Source organism: Neolamprologus multifasciatus, chromosome 20 (genome assembly GCF_963576455.1).
Source record: "Neolamprologus multifasciatus chromosome 20, fNeoMul1.2, whole genome shotgun sequence".
Lineage (NCBI taxonomy): Eukaryota > Metazoa > Chordata > Actinopteri > Cichliformes > Cichlidae > Neolamprologus > Neolamprologus multifasciatus.
In genome coordinates this window covers 12,215,061-12,233,887 of record NC_140458.1, presented here as the reverse complement: position 1 = coordinate 12,233,887, position 18,827 = coordinate 12,215,061, and the positions used below count along the sequence as shown (strand labels likewise).

General features: G+C 39.2%; 2 protein-coding genes across 4 annotated transcripts; one reads left to right on the top strand and one right to left on the bottom strand.

The window, feature by feature from the left end:
- Positions 1–5: 5 nt before the first annotated feature.
- lsm14b (LSM family member 14B) lies at positions 6–2,881 on the bottom strand. Of its 2 annotated transcripts, XM_085147318.1 has the most exons (8): positions 2,688–2,880; positions 2,234–2,397; positions 2,014–2,143; positions 1,699–1,914; positions 1,432–1,515; positions 1,160–1,321; positions 637–766; positions 6–547 (listed from the first exon to the last, which is right to left on the bottom strand). In XM_085147318.1, exons 1-8 carry the CDS (start codon positions 2,803–2,805, stop codon positions 424–426), a joined length of 1,128 nt encoding a protein of 375 aa, XP_085003444.1. In that variant the 5' UTR covers positions 2,806–2,880; the 3' UTR covers positions 6–423. The 2 variants fall into 2 exon arrangements, with proteins under 2 accessions (XP_085003444.1, XP_085003445.1); XM_085147319.1 differs by lacking the exon at positions 1,160–1,321 and having other exon boundaries at positions 2,688–2,881.
- Positions 2,882–3,057: 176 nt separating this feature from the next.
- Positions 3,058–17,161, top strand: LOC146494515 (transcription initiation factor TFIID subunit 4-like). Of its 2 annotated transcripts, none has more exons than XM_085147299.1 (16): positions 3,058–3,223; positions 4,006–4,821; positions 6,542–6,696; positions 8,060–8,179; positions 9,764–9,919; positions 10,044–10,166; positions 10,296–10,385; positions 11,630–11,857; positions 12,011–12,146; positions 12,578–12,692; positions 13,226–13,395; positions 13,491–13,621; positions 13,727–13,852; positions 14,086–14,142; positions 14,247–14,366; positions 14,475–17,161. In XM_085147299.1, the coding sequence occupies exons 2-16, from the start codon at positions 4,059–4,061 to the stop codon at positions 14,640–14,642; spliced, it is 2,658 nt and encodes an 885-aa protein (XP_085003425.1). In that variant the 5' UTR covers positions 3,058–3,223; positions 4,006–4,058; the 3' UTR covers positions 14,643–17,161. The 2 variants fall into 2 exon arrangements, with proteins under 2 accessions (XP_085003425.1, XP_085003424.1); XM_085147298.1 differs by lacking the exon at positions 3,058–3,223 and adding an exon at positions 3,292–3,842.
- The last annotated feature ends 1,666 nt before the right edge of the window (positions 17,162–18,827 follow it).

Genomic DNA, 18,827 nt, shown 5'->3' with positions numbered 1-18,827 from the left:
TTCCCCCCCTTTTAAACAAAACAAAAACCTTTTGGAGTAAATTTTACCCGCATTAAAAACAAGTTCAAATGTCAAAGAAATAATGTTAAACTTTTTAATGACAGACGTTTTGACTGGTTACAGCGCAGCTGTAATAATGATGGCTTAGTTCCATCACGTATCCCAGTAAACAGACCGTAAACAAACATGCACAGCATAGCACCTCTTCCAAATGCAATACAGCCTTCACTATTGCCCTTGTTATTTCTTCACTGTGCTAAACATCAAAAGGTCTGTCAAGAAAAAGGGGGCAAGATTCTTACAGGGGATCCAGTACCTTCCACTCACTGTAAGAAACAGGGTACGAAATCATTCAAGGTGGCTTTACTCTACTGCCTTTGTATGAAACTGATCTGTACAGCCGCCCAGTTGCATTTCTTTGAGTTAGACTTGAGCAGCACCTCGTCCTCTTCTGGTATATCCACCTCTGAATCCTTGGCCCCTCAGGAAACGCCCAGGGACACCAAAGGTCTCCAGATTGCGCTTTCGCTCCTCTGCCCATGTCAGTCTGAAACCATTGATGTACATAAATAGCCATGAGCACATATCTGTACAAAGACCAGCTTTTACATAAGACAAAGAGAGTCAGCTGATTACCTGAGCCCATTATCAGATGAGATGTTGTCAAAGAAAGACTTTGCTTTGTCATAGTAGCACTTTGGACCAAAACGATCCTCCCCTGAAGTCAGCTGCAACCCCTCCGTTTCCCTTCCCTCAGAATTCCCATCTGAAAACAGAAGTACTGACAGTGGAAGGACAGACCAATTCCCTGGTTTTCAGCTATTGCATTTATTAAAAAAAAGAAAAAACCCACAACAACCACTAAAAATGTTTATATATATAGGCCAGAGAGAAACATGGCATTAGAAGGCTTATTTTACCTGAATGCAAATTTACTTCTATTCAAACATTAATTTTTGTCACCACACCTTTAACTCATTCAGAGTTACATGAGAGCACAACTTCCATGAAAATGCCACAACATTAATAATGCATACCTTTAAATTGACAACATTCCTTCAAAGAGAATTAACTGACAAAGCAGGTGATTTTTATATTAAAAAAAAAAAAAAAAAAAAAAAAAGTGGTTCATTGTTGGCAACTTCAGCTGATAACCAACCTTTCAGAGTCAGCCTCTCCTGGAACTTCTCCTCAAGCGCCTCCTTAATGAATTGCGCGTTTGAGGAATCAAAATCAAAGTCTGTGTCAAATTTAAGGGTGGGAGATGGAGCATTAGCCACCATCAGCTGGCCTCTTCTGCGGTTCCTGCGCCGTCGAGGTCCTAAGATTATTATTATTTATTTTTTTTATTAAGTGCACCTCAAGTTTGTTTTGTATACAAGGATGTCCTTTCTGATTTTCAAGTCTACTGGAAACTTGCATGTTTAATACCTTGTCTTTTTCTAGCAGGTGGCCTGGTTTCAGCATTTTGCTGCTGACTGTCCTGAGAAGTGGATCCACTTGGGTCTGATTGCACTGCAAAGACACCCACAACAGCTACACTTAGTTTTAAGTGCATGTAGCTGCCTAGAAAAATACCCCATTATTTTCCCCAAAACATGCATACTCCTCCACAGTTAATCAACCTGTTTCACTTAGGAAAACATCACAGTAGTTTAACAGCATTTCCTTCTCATTGCTGCAACATTGTTTACTTACTGGTGGCTTCAGTGACCCTTGTGGTTTGAATATTTGTTCCTCTCGTCCCCTTGGGCTGCCTCCTATTCCGCTGCTGCTGTCCTTGTTCTTCTTGTTGCTCCTGCTGGTGGGATCCACTCGCACCTCTCCTCTGCCTAAATGTCTTTACACTGACGGTTTGAACAGCCTTTTCCACCATGGGACCTCTTTGAGCAAGTAAGCCTTGAAGTAAAGGCCCTGGGTGAATGATACAAAGTGTGTAGTATAGAAAGAACCCATTTAAAATTAGTTTTTTTAGTCAATTAACTTGTTAGAAACTTGCTGTCATTGATTTACCAAGGCCGAGAGCTGCAACATACTGCTGATTAAGCAGAGAGCTAGCAGCAACCTGGTTGTAGGCAGGCATCCTTAAGGGGCTGAGTGATCCAACGGTAGATTGGATGCTTGAAGCGCCTGAACTGGAGGTCTGGATAAACCAAATATGTTAATGTTTAAACACATATACATACCTAGTCTGTTTTTAGAAGGAGGGTGTAACCAAGCAGTTTTTGTACACCTGTATTATTGCAGGATCCTGAGGCAGGCCATGGTGATATCTTGGAGGTTCACCCAGTGTAATATCCTTAATATCACTTCCCCGGAAAGTAATGTACTCATAGACATCATCTTTGGGTGACATTGGCCTATCTGTTGTCCGTCCCTCAGTTCCAAAACACTTGACTAGTGAAAAGAAAAACAATGGATAAAGTTAGGAAAGTTCCACCCATATTTCACTTGCCCAGTTTCTTTCCAATTCAGTTAAAAGGACTAGATGTTACAGTCCCTGATAATGCATTGCTTTAGATGGAGAGACTCTTGAGGGATGGCTGTTATGAGGAAAGGCAGCCCAGAAACTTTGCCAGCAGCTAAGATTAAATGACAATAATTAGAAAAGGTGAAAAAAAATTTAAAAAGCAAGTTTTTTGAAACGCTGACAGATATTCAAGAACACTGATAGCTAAATAACTCACCTCCTGCCAGAACTACTGTGCTGTTCGCTGCATCAATAGTATACAAAATCCCTTCATAACGATTTTGGGCTTTTGAGAGGAGTGATACTTTACAGCCAATGTATGGCTTCGAAGCCATGGCTCGAGAATATCCGGGGCCGTTGCTATAACCTTCTATAAAGACTAATCACGCGGCACATTTCGAGTCCTAGTAAAACCGGAAACAATTTATAGGCGTACACAGCTGACCTGATTGAAGCACCTGGCAATCATTGATGGCAATAAAATGAATGCCAATCACCACGGCTTGATTTAACTCACTTGTGACCCATTCGTTTGAAATTTTTCGTAATCTATGATTTGTTACGAATTCGATCATTAATTATGATTGTGCTTATGGTACATATTTTTTCATAAAAACATTTTTAGATCATTTTTATAAGTTGCAACAAAAATCACAGTCATGGCGTTAAAAGGCTGAGTCCTGTGATGCACAAACAACCGTGCAAACTGGCTGCCTAAGTGCTGATCTGCACTCTCAAAAGTTTACTATCCAGGTAGTTTCACATCACTACTGTCTGTGAGCACTAGGCGGTTACTGCGGGTGTCCTGGAAAAATAGCATCAACGCAGCCATTTTGGATTGTTCAGAGAGTAAAATAGTGTAATACAAACATCTTTGAAATCGTGTGATAGTGCATGAGAAGTATCTGACAGTTTCCTCGATGTGCTAATGCTCCACAAGGAAAAGCTCTGTGAGCGGTGTCGCTTATTTCCAGCGAAATAGTCCGACTGCGGTGGCACTTTACACTGCAGCTCGCAAACGTTTGTTCCAGGTTTTATTTTTATCCAACAGCCAATCATGAGGCGAGTTAAGGTCGCGTCACGGAGGATGCATCCAATCGGCGCATGCGTCTCACGAACGAGCGTAGCTGGGAAAAGATGGCGGCGGGCTCCGATTTGCTGGGTGATGTTTTCTTGAGCACAGAGGTGGACGAAAAAGTAGTTAGTGACCTAGTTGGATCCCTGGAGTCTGAACTAACAGAAACAAGGCGCGATAACACAACCGCTAGGGCCCCGTCTGCAGAAAATCATGGCGGAAACTCAGCTGTAGGTAGTAGTTTAAATGTTCAGGGTAGCAAAATGGGACTTTCACAACAAGAGCTTGCTAAAGCAGGTAAGATAGCTGCGCACTCCGGTTAGCTAACATTAGCTAATTTTGGTCACGTTACTCAGCTGGTTATAGACAAGTGAAGCCAAATAAGCTGTGTCCCGAAACTAAAGCGAATCGGAGAGTTGCTCGACACTCCCCTTGTTTTCATGTGTTTCCGCTGCTGCAGGGACAGGAGCGCAAGGAGGTGTCAGTAACAGTACGGGGTCCCTGGGTTCAAGCATGGATGGGGCAGCAGGGATCACATCGACGGCAGGACCGAGTGTGACAGCCACTCAGAGTCAGTCCAAGTCGGATGCAGCCAGCGGAGTTGTTATGGTTACACTAGATGCAACAGCTGGCGCTGGCAGACCTGGAGCGACCGATGCGCAAACTCTGAATGGAAATGCCGTGGTGATGAACTGTCAAATAACCGCAGGCGGACCCGCTGACAGCAACAACTCGCAGCCCGGTGCTGTCACACTCCTCAACAACGGACCTGTTTCTGTGAGCAAACCAAGCGCAGCAGGTCTGCCTGGAGCACCTAGTACTATTATCCGAGCTACTTTGAACGCGCAAAATGTTGTGACTTCGTCTGTTATCTCGTCCCAGCCTTCTGTGAAAACTGTTCCCACAGTCACGCTGGTGAGGCCACCTATGCAAACCTCCATGAACCCTTCACCAAGTACAGGCAGTCCAACCACAGTTTTAACGTCACCGCCTGTCAGTGTTACCAGCACAACTGGCTCTCCTGCTAGCAAAACTGACTGCCCAAAAGTTATATTGCCTACTGGTGCCCACGTCGTGGCTTCAGTTGTTGCTACAGGGACGACAGCGACAGTGAGGAGTCCGACTGTTTTGCAGGGCTTGAGGACTTCAGTACCTTCAACAGTTGCTGCAACTCCTCCCGGTGGAATACGAACTATTGTTCCACAGGTGTTAGCTCCTCGACTCGCTCAGCCTCAACAAAACGCCCCAAATATCCAAAACATTCAGCTGCCTCCAGGTAATTGAGTTGTAAAGTCTGAGAGCATGTGGAAGATTATTATTATTATTATTATTATTATTATTATTATTATTATTATTATTATTATTATTAACTTTAACGGTTTCCCGAGATGCCTTTGCACGCAATAGATGATTTGAAACACATTGTAGTAGCTTAGTAGCAACTTTAGAGGTGGCCAGGGTTCTGTAGCAGATTAAAAGCAGGACTCAGTGGAACTCAGCCAACACGTTCTTCATATAGTTTATCAATGTAGCTGTCCATTCGAGTCTATTGATTCTTTTTAGTTTGTCTTGTCTGAGACGATTACATCCTATTATAATAGCACCAGCTGGATAAAATATACAGGATATGTCTCAAGCATTACGTGTGTTTGGATGCATGTGTTAAAATGTATTGATGCATGCTCAATAATGCATGTAAGGAAGTCCCGTAAAGTTGATTCCATCTATCTGGATGCACTGTTTTCAGTGGGAGAAATATTTCATCACTTATCCAAGTGACTGACTGATAAAGTTACTTGAATGCATAATGAAACATTTCTCCGGCTGATAATGCCACGTTCAAATGAACTGAATCAACTTTCTGGGATGCATGTGCTGAGTATGCAAAGTCTTCAGGTTAGCATTTTTGTCTCAGTTGTGAACTGTTATTTCAGGGTTTTGTAAAAGTGCAGTGATTCTATTTTATGCTCAGTATCGCATAAAATAAAGAATTATTATATTAGGAAATGAACCTAAAACAAACAACATCATTTTTGACAAATACATCTATTTGCAACTTAGAATGGAAAATCCCCTTTGTGGCCTCTCTGTAGGATATAGTTCTTTGTTGTAGGCCACTGTATTAATGGCAGATTTCTTCCATGCAGAATTAATTGCCCCTTGGGGATAAATAAAGTCTTCTGATTCTGATTCCAGAAAAAGGTATTCCCACTTTGTAGCCTTGATGAAACACCTCTGGCCATTTATTTGGCCAGTCTTAGAATGTCTGTGTTATTATTATGTAGTAGAGTCATGTTGTCACCTCTTTGACAGACGCTGTTGACATAAGGCATAGTATTACACTGCCATACAATAAAAATAAATCGGTGGCAAGAAGACATGTTATTTTGAGCAGAAACAAGAATATTTTTAGCTTTTTGCATGGTGGATTGTGACTTGAACTTTTTTATTTATGCTGCCATATAGACCCTGACTGATAATGTTTTTTTCTGGTAATATCAATTTTTTATAAATATAAAATTCCAATAATAATAAATATGGGTATACTGGCATACATATTTAAGCATTTAAGAGTTATGTTGAGACAGGAAAATGGTGGGGTAATTGTTTATTAACTTTACTATTAGTTCTATTCACTTTGAAGACGCTGCTCTCCCTGCATCACTGATTGCTCTGCTCTTTTGCAGAGAGTTTTGTAAAGACTGAAATGGGGCTGTTCTTCTGTATAAACTATTCCTTTATTGCCCCAAGTCTCTCTCTCCTGCATTATGCTCCTAAAAAAATAAATGTTTTAATATTGTCACATATATCAGTCAGACTCTGCTAACATGCTTGTGGCTCATTTTGGTTTGACAAGTTGCTGAGTGGCTTAGGACTAAATAGGGCTCACTATTGATGCATACATGCATGCATACATCCTTTTTTTGGTGACTCATTGGGACAGGAAGATAATGACCTTTTAATATTTTAACTCCTTGGATATTTGGCACGTACAGGAATGGTCTTGGTTCGCAGTGAGAGTGGGCAACTGCTGATGATTCCCCAGCAGGCTTTGGCTCAGATGCAAGCTCAGTCGCAGTCACAAAGCGCCATGACTCCACGACCTCCAGCTCCCACAAGCACTCCACCTGTCCAGATCACATCCCTACAGGTACAGATCTGCTAGATACAGTCAAACGCAGAAAATATGACTCAGTTACCTGTACAGTTCTGTAAAACTTCTGTAACAGTTGGTTCTCAGACTTTTTCACAGAACCCAAAAAAGGTAATTCCTCCTAATTCACATTTGATTTATTAGTCGTTAACAGTAAAAGAGTACAAGTGAATTTTTACTGAAATAAAGTTCAGTCTGGCAAAACCAGTAAACTCTTGTTTATATTTGCAACATCAGTTATATTAATTCAAATTAGTTGTCTTTTATTGATTTTTTTTTTCTTCTCTGGTCATCCACATCCCGTCTACAGTGACTCATAGACATATTCAATGCTGTCTATACCAGTAACATTAACATATCCTTTTTAAGGCTACATATACATAAATAAGTTCCTTTTTGTCTGGTTTTCACAGTGATAACTTATGCTAAACACATAACCTGGTTGGAAGCAGGTTGTGCTCAGGGTTTTTAATTTAAAGACACCTGTAATTTGTCACATTTTCACTGAATTTCCACTAAAGTGATTTTCAGTCCCCTTGTTAGGTTTTGGGACAGTACCATTTAATGTTTAAATGTGTCCAGTTGAAAGTTTCAGAGCGCTAACATGCGGCCGTCATTTTAGAACTAAGCAGGACTGAGAGTGCACTCGGCATTAAAATGATTAACTCAAATAGAAATGTTTATTTTACACCTCAGTGCGCTAAATCCCAAGATTAATAATCTTCTGCTGCATTAATTTCCTATCTTACTTGTAATGGGGTTGCATTTTCCTTTCTTTTATATTGCATGTTAAATTTTTATGTTCTTTATAGATTTTATCACCGTTTTATCGTCATCTGATCGAAGTAGGCGGCACTCGTGATGCGTAAAATGCCCCCTTTTTTTGTGAGCGTCCACAGAGCCTGAGGCAGAAAGCCTGCGTTAACACTGGAAGTAGATAACCACTGAAGTGATACCCATTCACTTCTAGCAGGGGTTTTAGTTTTTGACATGCCAGCTAATGCAAAGAAAGCTGTGCTGAACTTCTTTCACATTACACCTCTCTTGTAACTTCAAAGTAAGGATAAACTTAATCACTATTTTACTTTCTGTTTATAATTGAGTTTTGGTTTCTGCTTCAACACAAATACTGTGCCCCTGCTTGGTAAACATTTACAAAACAAGTATTTCTGATTTAACTGTTGCATCCAACTTAAAAACATATACTATATACTACTGCTAATATGTAACTTTTTGAATATTTTCTGATTTTTGTTATTTATTTCTTTATTTTTTATTAAGCAATATAGCATGTGTCGAAAAACCCCTGCTGCTCCACTGTCTGCCAAAAGCGTAACATCTTCTTTTATATGTCCTGCAGGCACCAGGTGCACCACTGCTGGCTCGTCCTGTTACTCCCACCACCATTATTAAACAGTGTTCCACAGTTCAGACCACTGTGACAGCTACCACCGCACTACAGCGGCCTCCTGTTCTGCAGGTAAACTCTCACTATATTTAAATCAAATGATTCATTTCCATAACACCAAGTGTAACCCATAGACTCAGTTTGCATTTTCCCCCTGTGCTCTTGCGGTTTTCCTTGGGAAGCTCTGTTTTTTCACACTATCCCTAATGGGTTAAGTCAAACATCCTGGCCTGGTTTGAACCCAGGCATTGCATACTCTTGTCCAGAGCGAAGCTGTGTAAAACATTATTAAAATAGGAATACAATAACCTGTAAATCAAATGATCAAATTTCAAAAAGGTTTTTTTTAGAAAAATGTATAGATCTGAGACCCTACAATAGACTAAAACCAAGGGAAAGAGTATCTTAAAAAGTTGTCTTAAATTGCCCCTGTAGATGCACTTATGAACTGTTTTCACTGACAGTAGTTTTTAAAGCTTTTCCAATCTCATGCTCATGTGATTTTTCACTACAGAATCATCTCTGTTTTTAATGTAGGTCTGCCTAACAGCCCAAACATAACATCTATTCAGTGCTGGATTTTGGCCTCATTCCTTGTGTGCAGAGATTTCTCCAAATTCTCTGAACCTTGAATGGTTTCATGTAATTTTGGTCGTAAACTCCTGTGTAGTTTTTGAATCCTTCCCAATTTGTTTTTAACAGTTCCTACATATAGCCATACCCAGGCATCTTTTCAATCATCTTTAACATTAAGAATAATTTAAAGGTTTTTTTGTTTTAGGAAAAAACAAACAAATCTCATTGTCATTGTTTCTCATACCCCCTTGTGACCTGGATTAAAACCACTACTCTCTCATCTTCCACATCTGGACAAGTGGTCCACACTTTGATCTCGGTCACATCCTGTTTCCATTAATCTCACACAGTTGACCCAAATTAGTCTAACTTATGCTGCTACTTACATGACATTTGCTTTAGTTAGAATTGCCAGCGGTGTGTCTGAAGTGTCTGCAGAGTGTTGTTGTTATTTGAAATGAATTACACTTCATAATTTTTCTATTTGTCAGGGAATGTGTGCCTGTTACTGTACACCTGCTGAGAACAGCTGTGCAGAAGGTTCTTGGTATATGAGAATATTAAAGTAGGACTCTTATTACTGTTGCTCAAGTAAAAGGTGAATGTATCCTCCATGAACTCGTTAGGACTGATTTCCTACTGTGAGATGGTTTTTAAAAAAAACAAGCACAGAATCTGTTTCACAGATTATATGGTCAATTTTTCTGCCAAACTGTCTAACTGTGGCATGAAAGGATGGGATTTTGCAACAAGGTCAACACAGTTGTTTTCAGTTCCTCTCTGGCTGGCTTGTTTGCTCACTTTTAAAAACATTGCTGCTTCTATTCATCTTTTATGTCCTTATTGCCATGGAAATTCTTTAAATATGTTTTTGCTAAACCTTGTTAGTTTTTTTTCCAGATCATGCTTTTAAAGTAAGCTCTAAAGCGTTTGTGTATATAAAAAGTAAAATTCATAGAACATCGGTGTTATGTGAAAAAAAGGAAATGCATTGTTCAACAGGCCTGCTCGTATTAAAGTTTCTGACCTCATCATTTTTCTTGCGTCTAATTTCAAGTGCATATTCACTGACACATACAGAACACCATCATGCTGGGAGGAGTTGCTACCACCGCAGGACAGCCGCTAGGAACCGCCACCACGGTGCAGCCCGGATCTGCCTCCACAGCAGTAGCACAGAGGGTGGGGCCCGTTGGAGCTACTGCGACCCCTGTCACTCCGACACCTGTCACAGCTGTAAGAGAGAATTGCTAACCATGATTGATGAACAGCAAAAAATACCCCTTTCCCTCCACCCTATTTAATGTTTTTTTTCATGTATTATGTAAATATTTGAGAGAAAATATTTGTGTGCTTGCAGGAGACGCTGGAGAATGTGAAAAAATGTAGAAATTTTCTGTCGACACTGATCAAGCTGGCATCCAGCGGGAAACAGTCGTCTGAGACCACAGCCAATGTTAAGGAGCTCGTCAAGAACCTACTGGTACTTATCTCTCCCTCTTACCTTCTCTGGGTTGACACTTAATCTTTCTCCTGGTGAAATTCCTTCAAAGTTTACTTATGTATGACGTATTCTTATCCATCATGTTTTTGTTTTTTTTCCTTGTAACAGGAAGCAAAGATAGAGCCAGAAAATTTTACCAGTAGGTTATACCAGGAGCTCAACTCATCACCGCAGCCATACCTTGTACCTTTTCTCAAGGTGAGATTAGTGACACACCTGCAGACAAAACCAAAGTTATTACATTGTTCTGTAACTTTGGGACTTACATTTGAACACTGTATTACTCACAAACCTAAAAGCCATCAAGACTCTTGTCTTTGATTAGAGAATTTTCTCACATCATTGAACATCTTGTCCATTGGGTATGTTTAGGATCTGCCCACAGATTTTCAATAATGGTTCTGCAGCATGCTTAGGATCACTGCAGCATTTTTGCTTAAATTGATTAATATTTCATGGAAACCTTATTTCTAGCCTCAAAGCAGAATATTTTGCCCCTTAACAGTTTACTCAGTGTTGTCAATTGTTATTATGTGATTTTGGGCCAAAAGCTGATAATGTAGATGCTCCACAATATAAAGGTAAGCTCCTTTGTGGTCACATGGGACTTTAATTTGCATTCCGGCCAAACAAATGCAACTTTATCTGAAGGTTGTGTTGGTCTTCACCTTGACCAATTTTTTAACAGCATTTTGGAAAGTAAATTTTGCAAGCCATCTTTTACCTGTTTTATAGGCAGCAGTTAACGCTAATCCCAAAATTCACTGTATCAAAAAGAAACCAGTGGTTGGTGACTTCTACTGCTAGGTGTGCTTGCGCACACATGTACCCACTCCATGACAGAGATTAGAGTGCAGGTGAGCGGAGGATTTGCAGCCTTAATCAGGACCAGGCCAAAAGCTATAGCAATTTGTCACACATGGACTTAAATGCTACTGAAAAACTAGAGGAAATATCTGCTCTGCTGGCTGACATGGTGATGTACTAGCCAGACAGGTAGCTTTAAAAATCTAGAAAGGATGGGGCAAGTTTATTCTCTCTGCATTTCTCTTTCATAATCAAATCAATAAAGCTATTTCATAATATTTAAAAATCTCTAAAGCATGTTGTTTCATATAGCTTCTGCAATAGTTTAGTCAAAGAACAGAAATGAAAAGGAAAAAAAAAACTTTTATGAACTCCACTTACATCATAAACTAAACTCTATGCACTGCAGTTTCTTTAGAGTACTATGTGATATGTAGAAATGATAGAAATTGAATCATTTATCACTAAGAGCTGCTTCTGTTAGATTTCTTTCTATTATATTCTTTACTTATCCAGGTAAAAGCCTCTCTTTTTAACGAGTACTGTGGCCAAGACCCCAGCACAATAACCACAACTAACTGACTCATTCACATTATGAACTGAATACATACACACTTCATTCATTCTGACTGTAGAGAAGTCTTCCAGCGCTGCGCCAGATGACCCCAGATTCAGAGGCCTTCATCCAACAAAGCCTGCTGCCTCAGCTGAGCCCTCAGCCTGCAGCAGCAGCCTCCACAGCACTCACTGCTGTGGTGCTGCGACCTCCTCTCTCCACCACCATCACTACAACCACCAGCCCTGCCACAACCAAAACCACAGTTATCAGCCTTACACAGACGCCTCACAGTAAACCGGGACTGGTAATGTTTTTTTTGCTATTACCTGTATCGGAATATATTGATGAACATGTATGAACAAGTGAAAGCGTCTGAATATATGCCTGTCTCTACTTCTTTCATTTGTGTGCTTTCTTTTAGGTTTCTCATTCTTAGTCTTTTTCTGAATGTGCACAGATAGTACCCCAGCAACAGGGGACCATTGTGAGGCCACCGGTGACGCTGGCTCAGTCTGCCGTGGTAACACTGAGAGGACAAACTCACAGTCGCATCATCGTGGGCCAGCCACAGGTTATCAAACAGCTACAAACAAGTGGGTCATATTAATATTTGTTTAATGCTTAACTGATATTTATTACTGGTTTATTACTGATCAATGTACAATTAGTTTCAATGTTCAGTCTCAGTGTTGTATTTCATTACTTTGGTACCTCATACAGTTTCAAATGGATATCCATGAAAACATCCCCATGGTCCACTAATACAATAGCATCACTAAAATCCACTAAATTGCAGCTGTTCCGCTTGAGTTTAGCTTCTGTCTTTAATGCATTTAACACATCTATGGAAGTGCTACCACCTTGTGGCTACTGTTTGTAATTGCAAGACACAAAGTCCAAGAATACAAGAGTCAAGTGTATATTCAAATCCTACTGCGTGCTCTAATAGTTTTAGGTGCAGCTGCCTTTCATTAGTCTAAATTCACTACAGAAACTTGTTTTTGCTCCTGTTTATGATTTTTAGTACCAGCAGTGAAGCAGACATTGGCTCCAGCACCCAAAGGAATACAAGCTTTCAGTCAGCCTTCCTTCGGTGCAGCTCAGAAGAACAAGCTGAAGGAAGGAGGAGGCACTTTCAGGTACGAGAGACCAAAAAAAAAAGAAATCCAACTCACTGTTAAATACCAGTATCTGTATATGTGTTCACAGAGAATTAAGTATCCATAGAAACTTACTTGATGTCATAACTTTTTATGTGCCAACCATAAGATAAATTGATGCAGTTTATTGCTGTTGTTACTTTTATCTTAAAGTTTACCTGTCATACTGACTTCCAGCACCATATTTTCAGTCTTGGCCTCTACTAGAGTAGCTTTTCACAATTCAGAACTGAAATTATTTACTTTATTATCCTTTGTGCAGCTCCTTAGTTCATTAACTGTGTTAAACAAGTGCTTCTAATTGGTTGCCTCATGAATAGAAGGTTATAATAACAGGTGATTGGGATCACAGCCAGAGCTGTACACCTGTGATACCCATATTAAGGATAACACTTCTCTTTGTCATCATACAGCGCCAACACAGTGTTGTGTTGGTTTTTTTAAATGTTGTATTTATTCTGTATAAATGTAAGACACAAAAAGTAAGAAAACTGTTTTTGTCTCTTCTCCAGGGATGATGACGATATCAACGATGTGGCCTCAATGGCAGGAGTCAACTTGTCAGAAGAGAGTGCCCGTATCTTAGCAACCAACTCCGAGCTTGTTGGCATGGTGACTCGTTCCTGTAAGGACGAGACCTTCCTTTCCACCTCTTTACTCACCCGGATAGTTCTGGACATTGGTGAGAGACGTACACTGTCGAGAAAATGCACAGCATGTTCCTCAGTATGCTGACACCGTCTAAAGCTTTATCCATACTCACTCCTGTTGCGACAGGTAAGAAGTTCAGTGTCAGTGAGTTGGGCACAGATGTGATCAACTACATTTCCCATGCCACACAGCAGCGCCTGCAAGACATCCTGGAAAAGGTGTCACATGCTGCACAGCAGAAGAACTTGACTTTTAAGGTGATAATTGATTGCAATTGTAGAGTAGGGGAGACCCACTCACTACTGTGTTTTAAGATCTCTTGTTTCATTTTCCTGTCTGTCCTTGCTTCATGCCAACTCCAGGAAGATGAACAGTATGAGCAGGTGAGCGATGTGCGAACCCAGCTCAAATTCTTTGAGCAGCTGGATCAAATGGAGAAGCAAAGGAAGGAAGAGCAGGAGAGAGAGATCCTCTTGAAAGCTGCCAAGGTAACAGCATTCGAACAAGGACACACGGTATCACTGACAGAAACAATCTTGTATGCATAATTATACAGAGAAGGCAAGTGAGTGCTCTTGGGTCATTGTCATTAATATACATTTTCCCTGCCATCACCAAATGCCAGACATGGAAACTGAGAGAGTGAATGAATAAAACAAGTCATTTAATAAATTCTACATATCCTTTTTGAAATATTAAAATGTCCTCGATATTATTGCAGTCTCGGTCACGGCAGGAAGACCCAGAGCAAGTCCGACTGAAACAGAAGGCCAAAGAAGTAAGTATATGCTAAAATAATATCCTGGGTGATTGCTTTCTTTTTGAAGCATTGTGATGAGTTTGCCTGTATGTTGAATGTATGTGTTACTACTTGTATTTCAGATGCAGCAGCAGGAGCTGGCTCAAATCAGGCAGAGAGAAGCCAACCTAACAGCGCTGGCAGCAATCGGCCCAAGGAAAAAGCGGAAAATGGACTCACCGGGTAGGGGTGCCAATGCAGAGGTGAGGTGTGATTAACCCAAAGTAGGAATGTGCATATTTTGAAGTTTTCTGGATTCACAAAAGCAGTTGATGAAAAATTGAATGTCCTTGCTTTGTTTCACCCTCCAGGGATCAGGGTCGTGTCCCTCTCAGACTGGAGGCTCAGGTGGAACAGGCTCCAGACAGTTTATGCGACAGCGCATCACTAGAGTCAACCTCAGGGACCTGCTCTTCTGTCTGGAGAATGAAAGAGGAACCAGTCACTCACACCTGCTCTATAAAGGCTTCCTCAAATAGCACCTGCATTAAAATGACTAGTTTCACTCAGTGGCATTAAGGAGGCAGAGTGGACCATCGGCTCCGACCCTTCCTGCCGGTACTTCCTTTGATCACCCACTGTTGAATTATGAGGCATCTGTCTGTGGGAGTCATGCTGAAGAGACCTTGGCTTTTAAAAGCCTCTTAAAGAAAAGGACTTTTGTATTTTCAGTGGAGAAATGGAGCAAATATTGGAACTTGGCCCTGAATTCAGTGCGCCTCTCAGCTCTGCTTGCTCTTCACGGAGCAGTTACAACCAACCACACTCGATGAAGATGCACTGCCTCATGCTACACAAAAGAACAATGTCTTTACCAAACCGAACACTTCAGATTTAAAACGTGTGTCAGTGGCATCTGTGCTGTAGCAGCAAATCTCTTTGAAGTGCTTGGCAGACACTCTTGTTTATTTAAGTCGTTAACAGAGATTTTAATTTATCGTACATTTATACTATATTTTAGCAATGCCTGTGGATCGTTTTACAGAGATTAATCTTAACCGGTCTTATCATCTGCTGAGTTGCCTTCTTAACAGTTTAAGCCATATGGATTAGAATGTGTTGATCAAGGAATTTTATATATCCAACACTTCTCTCCAGATTCGTAGAATGAGAGGATTTTTTGGGGATACAGTTGTTGTTGTTGTTGTTGGTGTTGGTTGGCTGTTGTTTTGTTTTATTTCTTTTTTATCTTTGTCTGTGATTGGAATCAATGATATTTTATGTGTCATGTATTGTGTGCAGTGTAGAGGTGGTATTAGAGCTCACTGTCATAGGATTTCTGATTTATGGTGAGAGTTCTTGCACAAATTTTGAAGTCTTTTTAATTAGGGTCTTGTATTTTCTACAGAGAATTTAAATACTTCATGTCGCTCGTCAGTAATTAAAAGCAACTAGGTAAGATGTACTCATAAGGTATCGTGACTTCACCCTTAAAAAAAAATCAAAAGCTTTACCTGACTTAAATTTGGGCCATCTCCTTTTAAACCTCTGGAGCGCTCCAGCACTGCTGCGATTTTCTACACCCCAGTCATACAGGCCTAGAGATCGGTTGGCAACCATCTGGTAATCTCCAGTCAGAAGGGGAAAATGTGCATTTTCCAACCAGTTGCAAGTAGTTACTGTAGGTTGCTGGCAACTACTGTGAAATAAATTTCTTATGGTCCATTCAGGCAGCAGTTAGGCTGGTCAGTGACCCTTGGTAACCACTTGTTGCCAGGGAAAAAGATGTATTCTGCCAATGATTGGTGAATGTTTGCTCAAGGTTGTTGCTGCTTCACAACTAATGTGAAGTTGGTTCCCTAGAAGTATATGGTGCTGCACTGAACATCTTGCAGTTGCTAGCAAGTTGCCACCATCATCTGTAGTTTGTCTGAACAACAGAATGTGACTTCTGTTGCACTTGTGCATGTAGAAGTGATAAACAAAACGTACTGAGGGTATACGCTGTTATTGGTGGAGCTGCAAAACTTTGACTGCAACTGTTTAGTACTGAGATTTCCTTTCCCATCTCCAGCTGCTAGTAGCGTTAATACATTTCTTCACTGATGTCAGTGTGACATTTACGTCAAGAACTGAATCACAGTAAAAATCCTCTCCAAAGAAATTGTTATTCATCACAGTGTGATTGCAGTCATCGGTGTAAACTTGTAGCGGCAGATTTTCTGCAGTGGAAGCGAGCTCACAGTCCACATATTTAGAAGAGCAGAGAAAAATGAAAAATTTAAATTCTGAAAACAAAAATGGTGATTTTACTCCTTTTCTTGAAAATTGTCGCAAATAAGTAAGCCGGTTTTTGTTTGTTTTTGTTTTTTATGATGCCTTTATTTAATGTCACCCACAGAACTAAAGACTTACCAAGTAAGACTAGGTTGTTATGATTTTGGAAATGAAATGGCTCTTAATAATTTAACATAGCCAGGTTGGAGGGATTTTTACTGTAATGTGATTTTTAAAGTCAATTTTAAAATCTATTCTAATATTATTACTAATTTCAGCGATTTAAGTGAATTACATTTTTTTTCAATAAGTTGAATGTCCACACTTTTTTTATTTATGAATGATAGAGGTTATTTTGGGTAAACGTGAAATGCAGAGCAACAACTGCACTTTGACAGATCAGTTTTCTAAAACTAATCAATCAAATGAACATACCTTCTATAAATTGTTTATATTTTTGTGCACATACTAATTTTGGTCTTTATACCTTTAGCATTTTATGACAAGATGTTTATCAGCAAGTTTTATTACTGTATATACTTAAGTTGCTCTTTGTAGATTTACTTGACAATTTTGAATTACGAAGAAATGTCTTATTTTTCTTGTACAATTATGTGACAAAAGGAGACAAAAATATAATGCTTTCTTGCCAATATCTTGTAAAATTTGCACAGCTACTTGTTTATATGTAAATAGGTGGATTTTCAAACAAAAAGGTTTTTAATTGCTATTTTATAATGGATTGAGAGAAAAAGTTCTCCAAATAAAACATAAACAACTATTTCTGTCTTAATGGTCTTAATTTCTGACAGGTTCACAATGTGGAATTGGAATTTAGACATTTTCAGTCCCATTACCAAAGATGCATAAAATCAAGCCCCTATCCAAATTTGAAAACATTAGCAACCCTCTGCTGATTCAAGACTGCAGACTTCCAAATCTTCTCTGGCATTAACGTCAGCACAAACACTGGTGCTGGGAGCTTCGTGGCATGAGTTTCCGTGGTCAAGTACTAATGAAGTTAGAAGGTGGACTGTTTCATGGTCTGATTGTAATTCATAATATTGATTTGACAAACTACATTATGTCTTGTCCAATCATAACATCTGAATTTTCCATCTCTTCTGGGTGTGAAAGTGTTCTACAGCTCATAGTAAATAGCTTTCAAGCTATTCAGATACATCAAAGAAGTAGACCATGAAGTAGAAATTATAAAATATGTGCTCAACTCAAGGATCTTTTATATTTCTAAAATGATTCCTCACAGTGCTTTTTGTTCATGCTTTTCAATAGGTAGGAAAATGTCCTCTCAGAAAAAGACAAATGTGATGTAAAAGGATAACATGCCTTTAGTGGTTTCTCTCTTTCCACATTAAAAAAAAAATTCTAATATTCTGCACCCATTAGGCACAAGAATGACGAGTCCTGGTCCACAAAATCACATAAATAGAAGCCTGTTACAGTAGAACACTAAGAATTAATTTCCCCTCCAACCTTGAAATGTTATCAAAAGATGTTTTGCTCAGAATAAAACTTCAACTTTTAATCTCCCAACCTCTTGCTGACTTCTTTAAAGAACTACAGTAAAGGTAATGCCAGTCTTTAGATTAAGTTAAGACCAGAAGTCATGACGAGGTTTAGTGATCCATCACTGTAATCTTATTTTTCAGTCAAAAATGTCTATTCATTCACCACAATAGGAAAACTAAAGAACAGAGTTATGTTACATCATGCAAACTTTGAAGTGATACAGTACGGTTTACTTGACTCCTTTTTTATTTCACATAAATAGAGATGCGAAAAAAGGAAAAATGTCTTCTTCTTTTTTTAAATGTTGCTTGGTTGCACCATCTTTTATTTACAGTCTACAGTCCTGAAGCTGTCCTTGTGTATTGAGGACCTAGAGCAGATGTGGGGAATAATTATTCCCAAGGGGCCACATGGAAAACTGGTATTGTTGTGGAGGTCCATACCATTTAGCTCATAAAGAGATAAAATGAATACTAAGTGGAGTTCATCTTACTTAAGTAGCCCCTTGGGAAAAGTAAATGCCTATCCCTGACCCAGAGGGTTATGGAAATTGTAATAATGCTTTTCATGAATTAATGATTTATTGGACAATAATATTATGCAATAGTCAATTCATTTACAAACATTACTTTATTAATGTCTAAACAAATATAATAAATTATCTAAAAATTTATTTGTAAAAAAAATTCATTATTTGATATTTTAACAAAAACAATAATAATTTCCAAAATGAACTGTTTATCAATAAAAATTACATATAGAAATAACATGAAACATTTAATAAAAATGAAAATAAATTAAAAAAAAATAAAAAAATAAAAATAAAGAGCTAAATAAGTAATTACACTAATCAAAATCTATTTTAAAAATGAAAAGAAAATAGATTCACAAACTGATTTACATTTTTCACCCCTTAA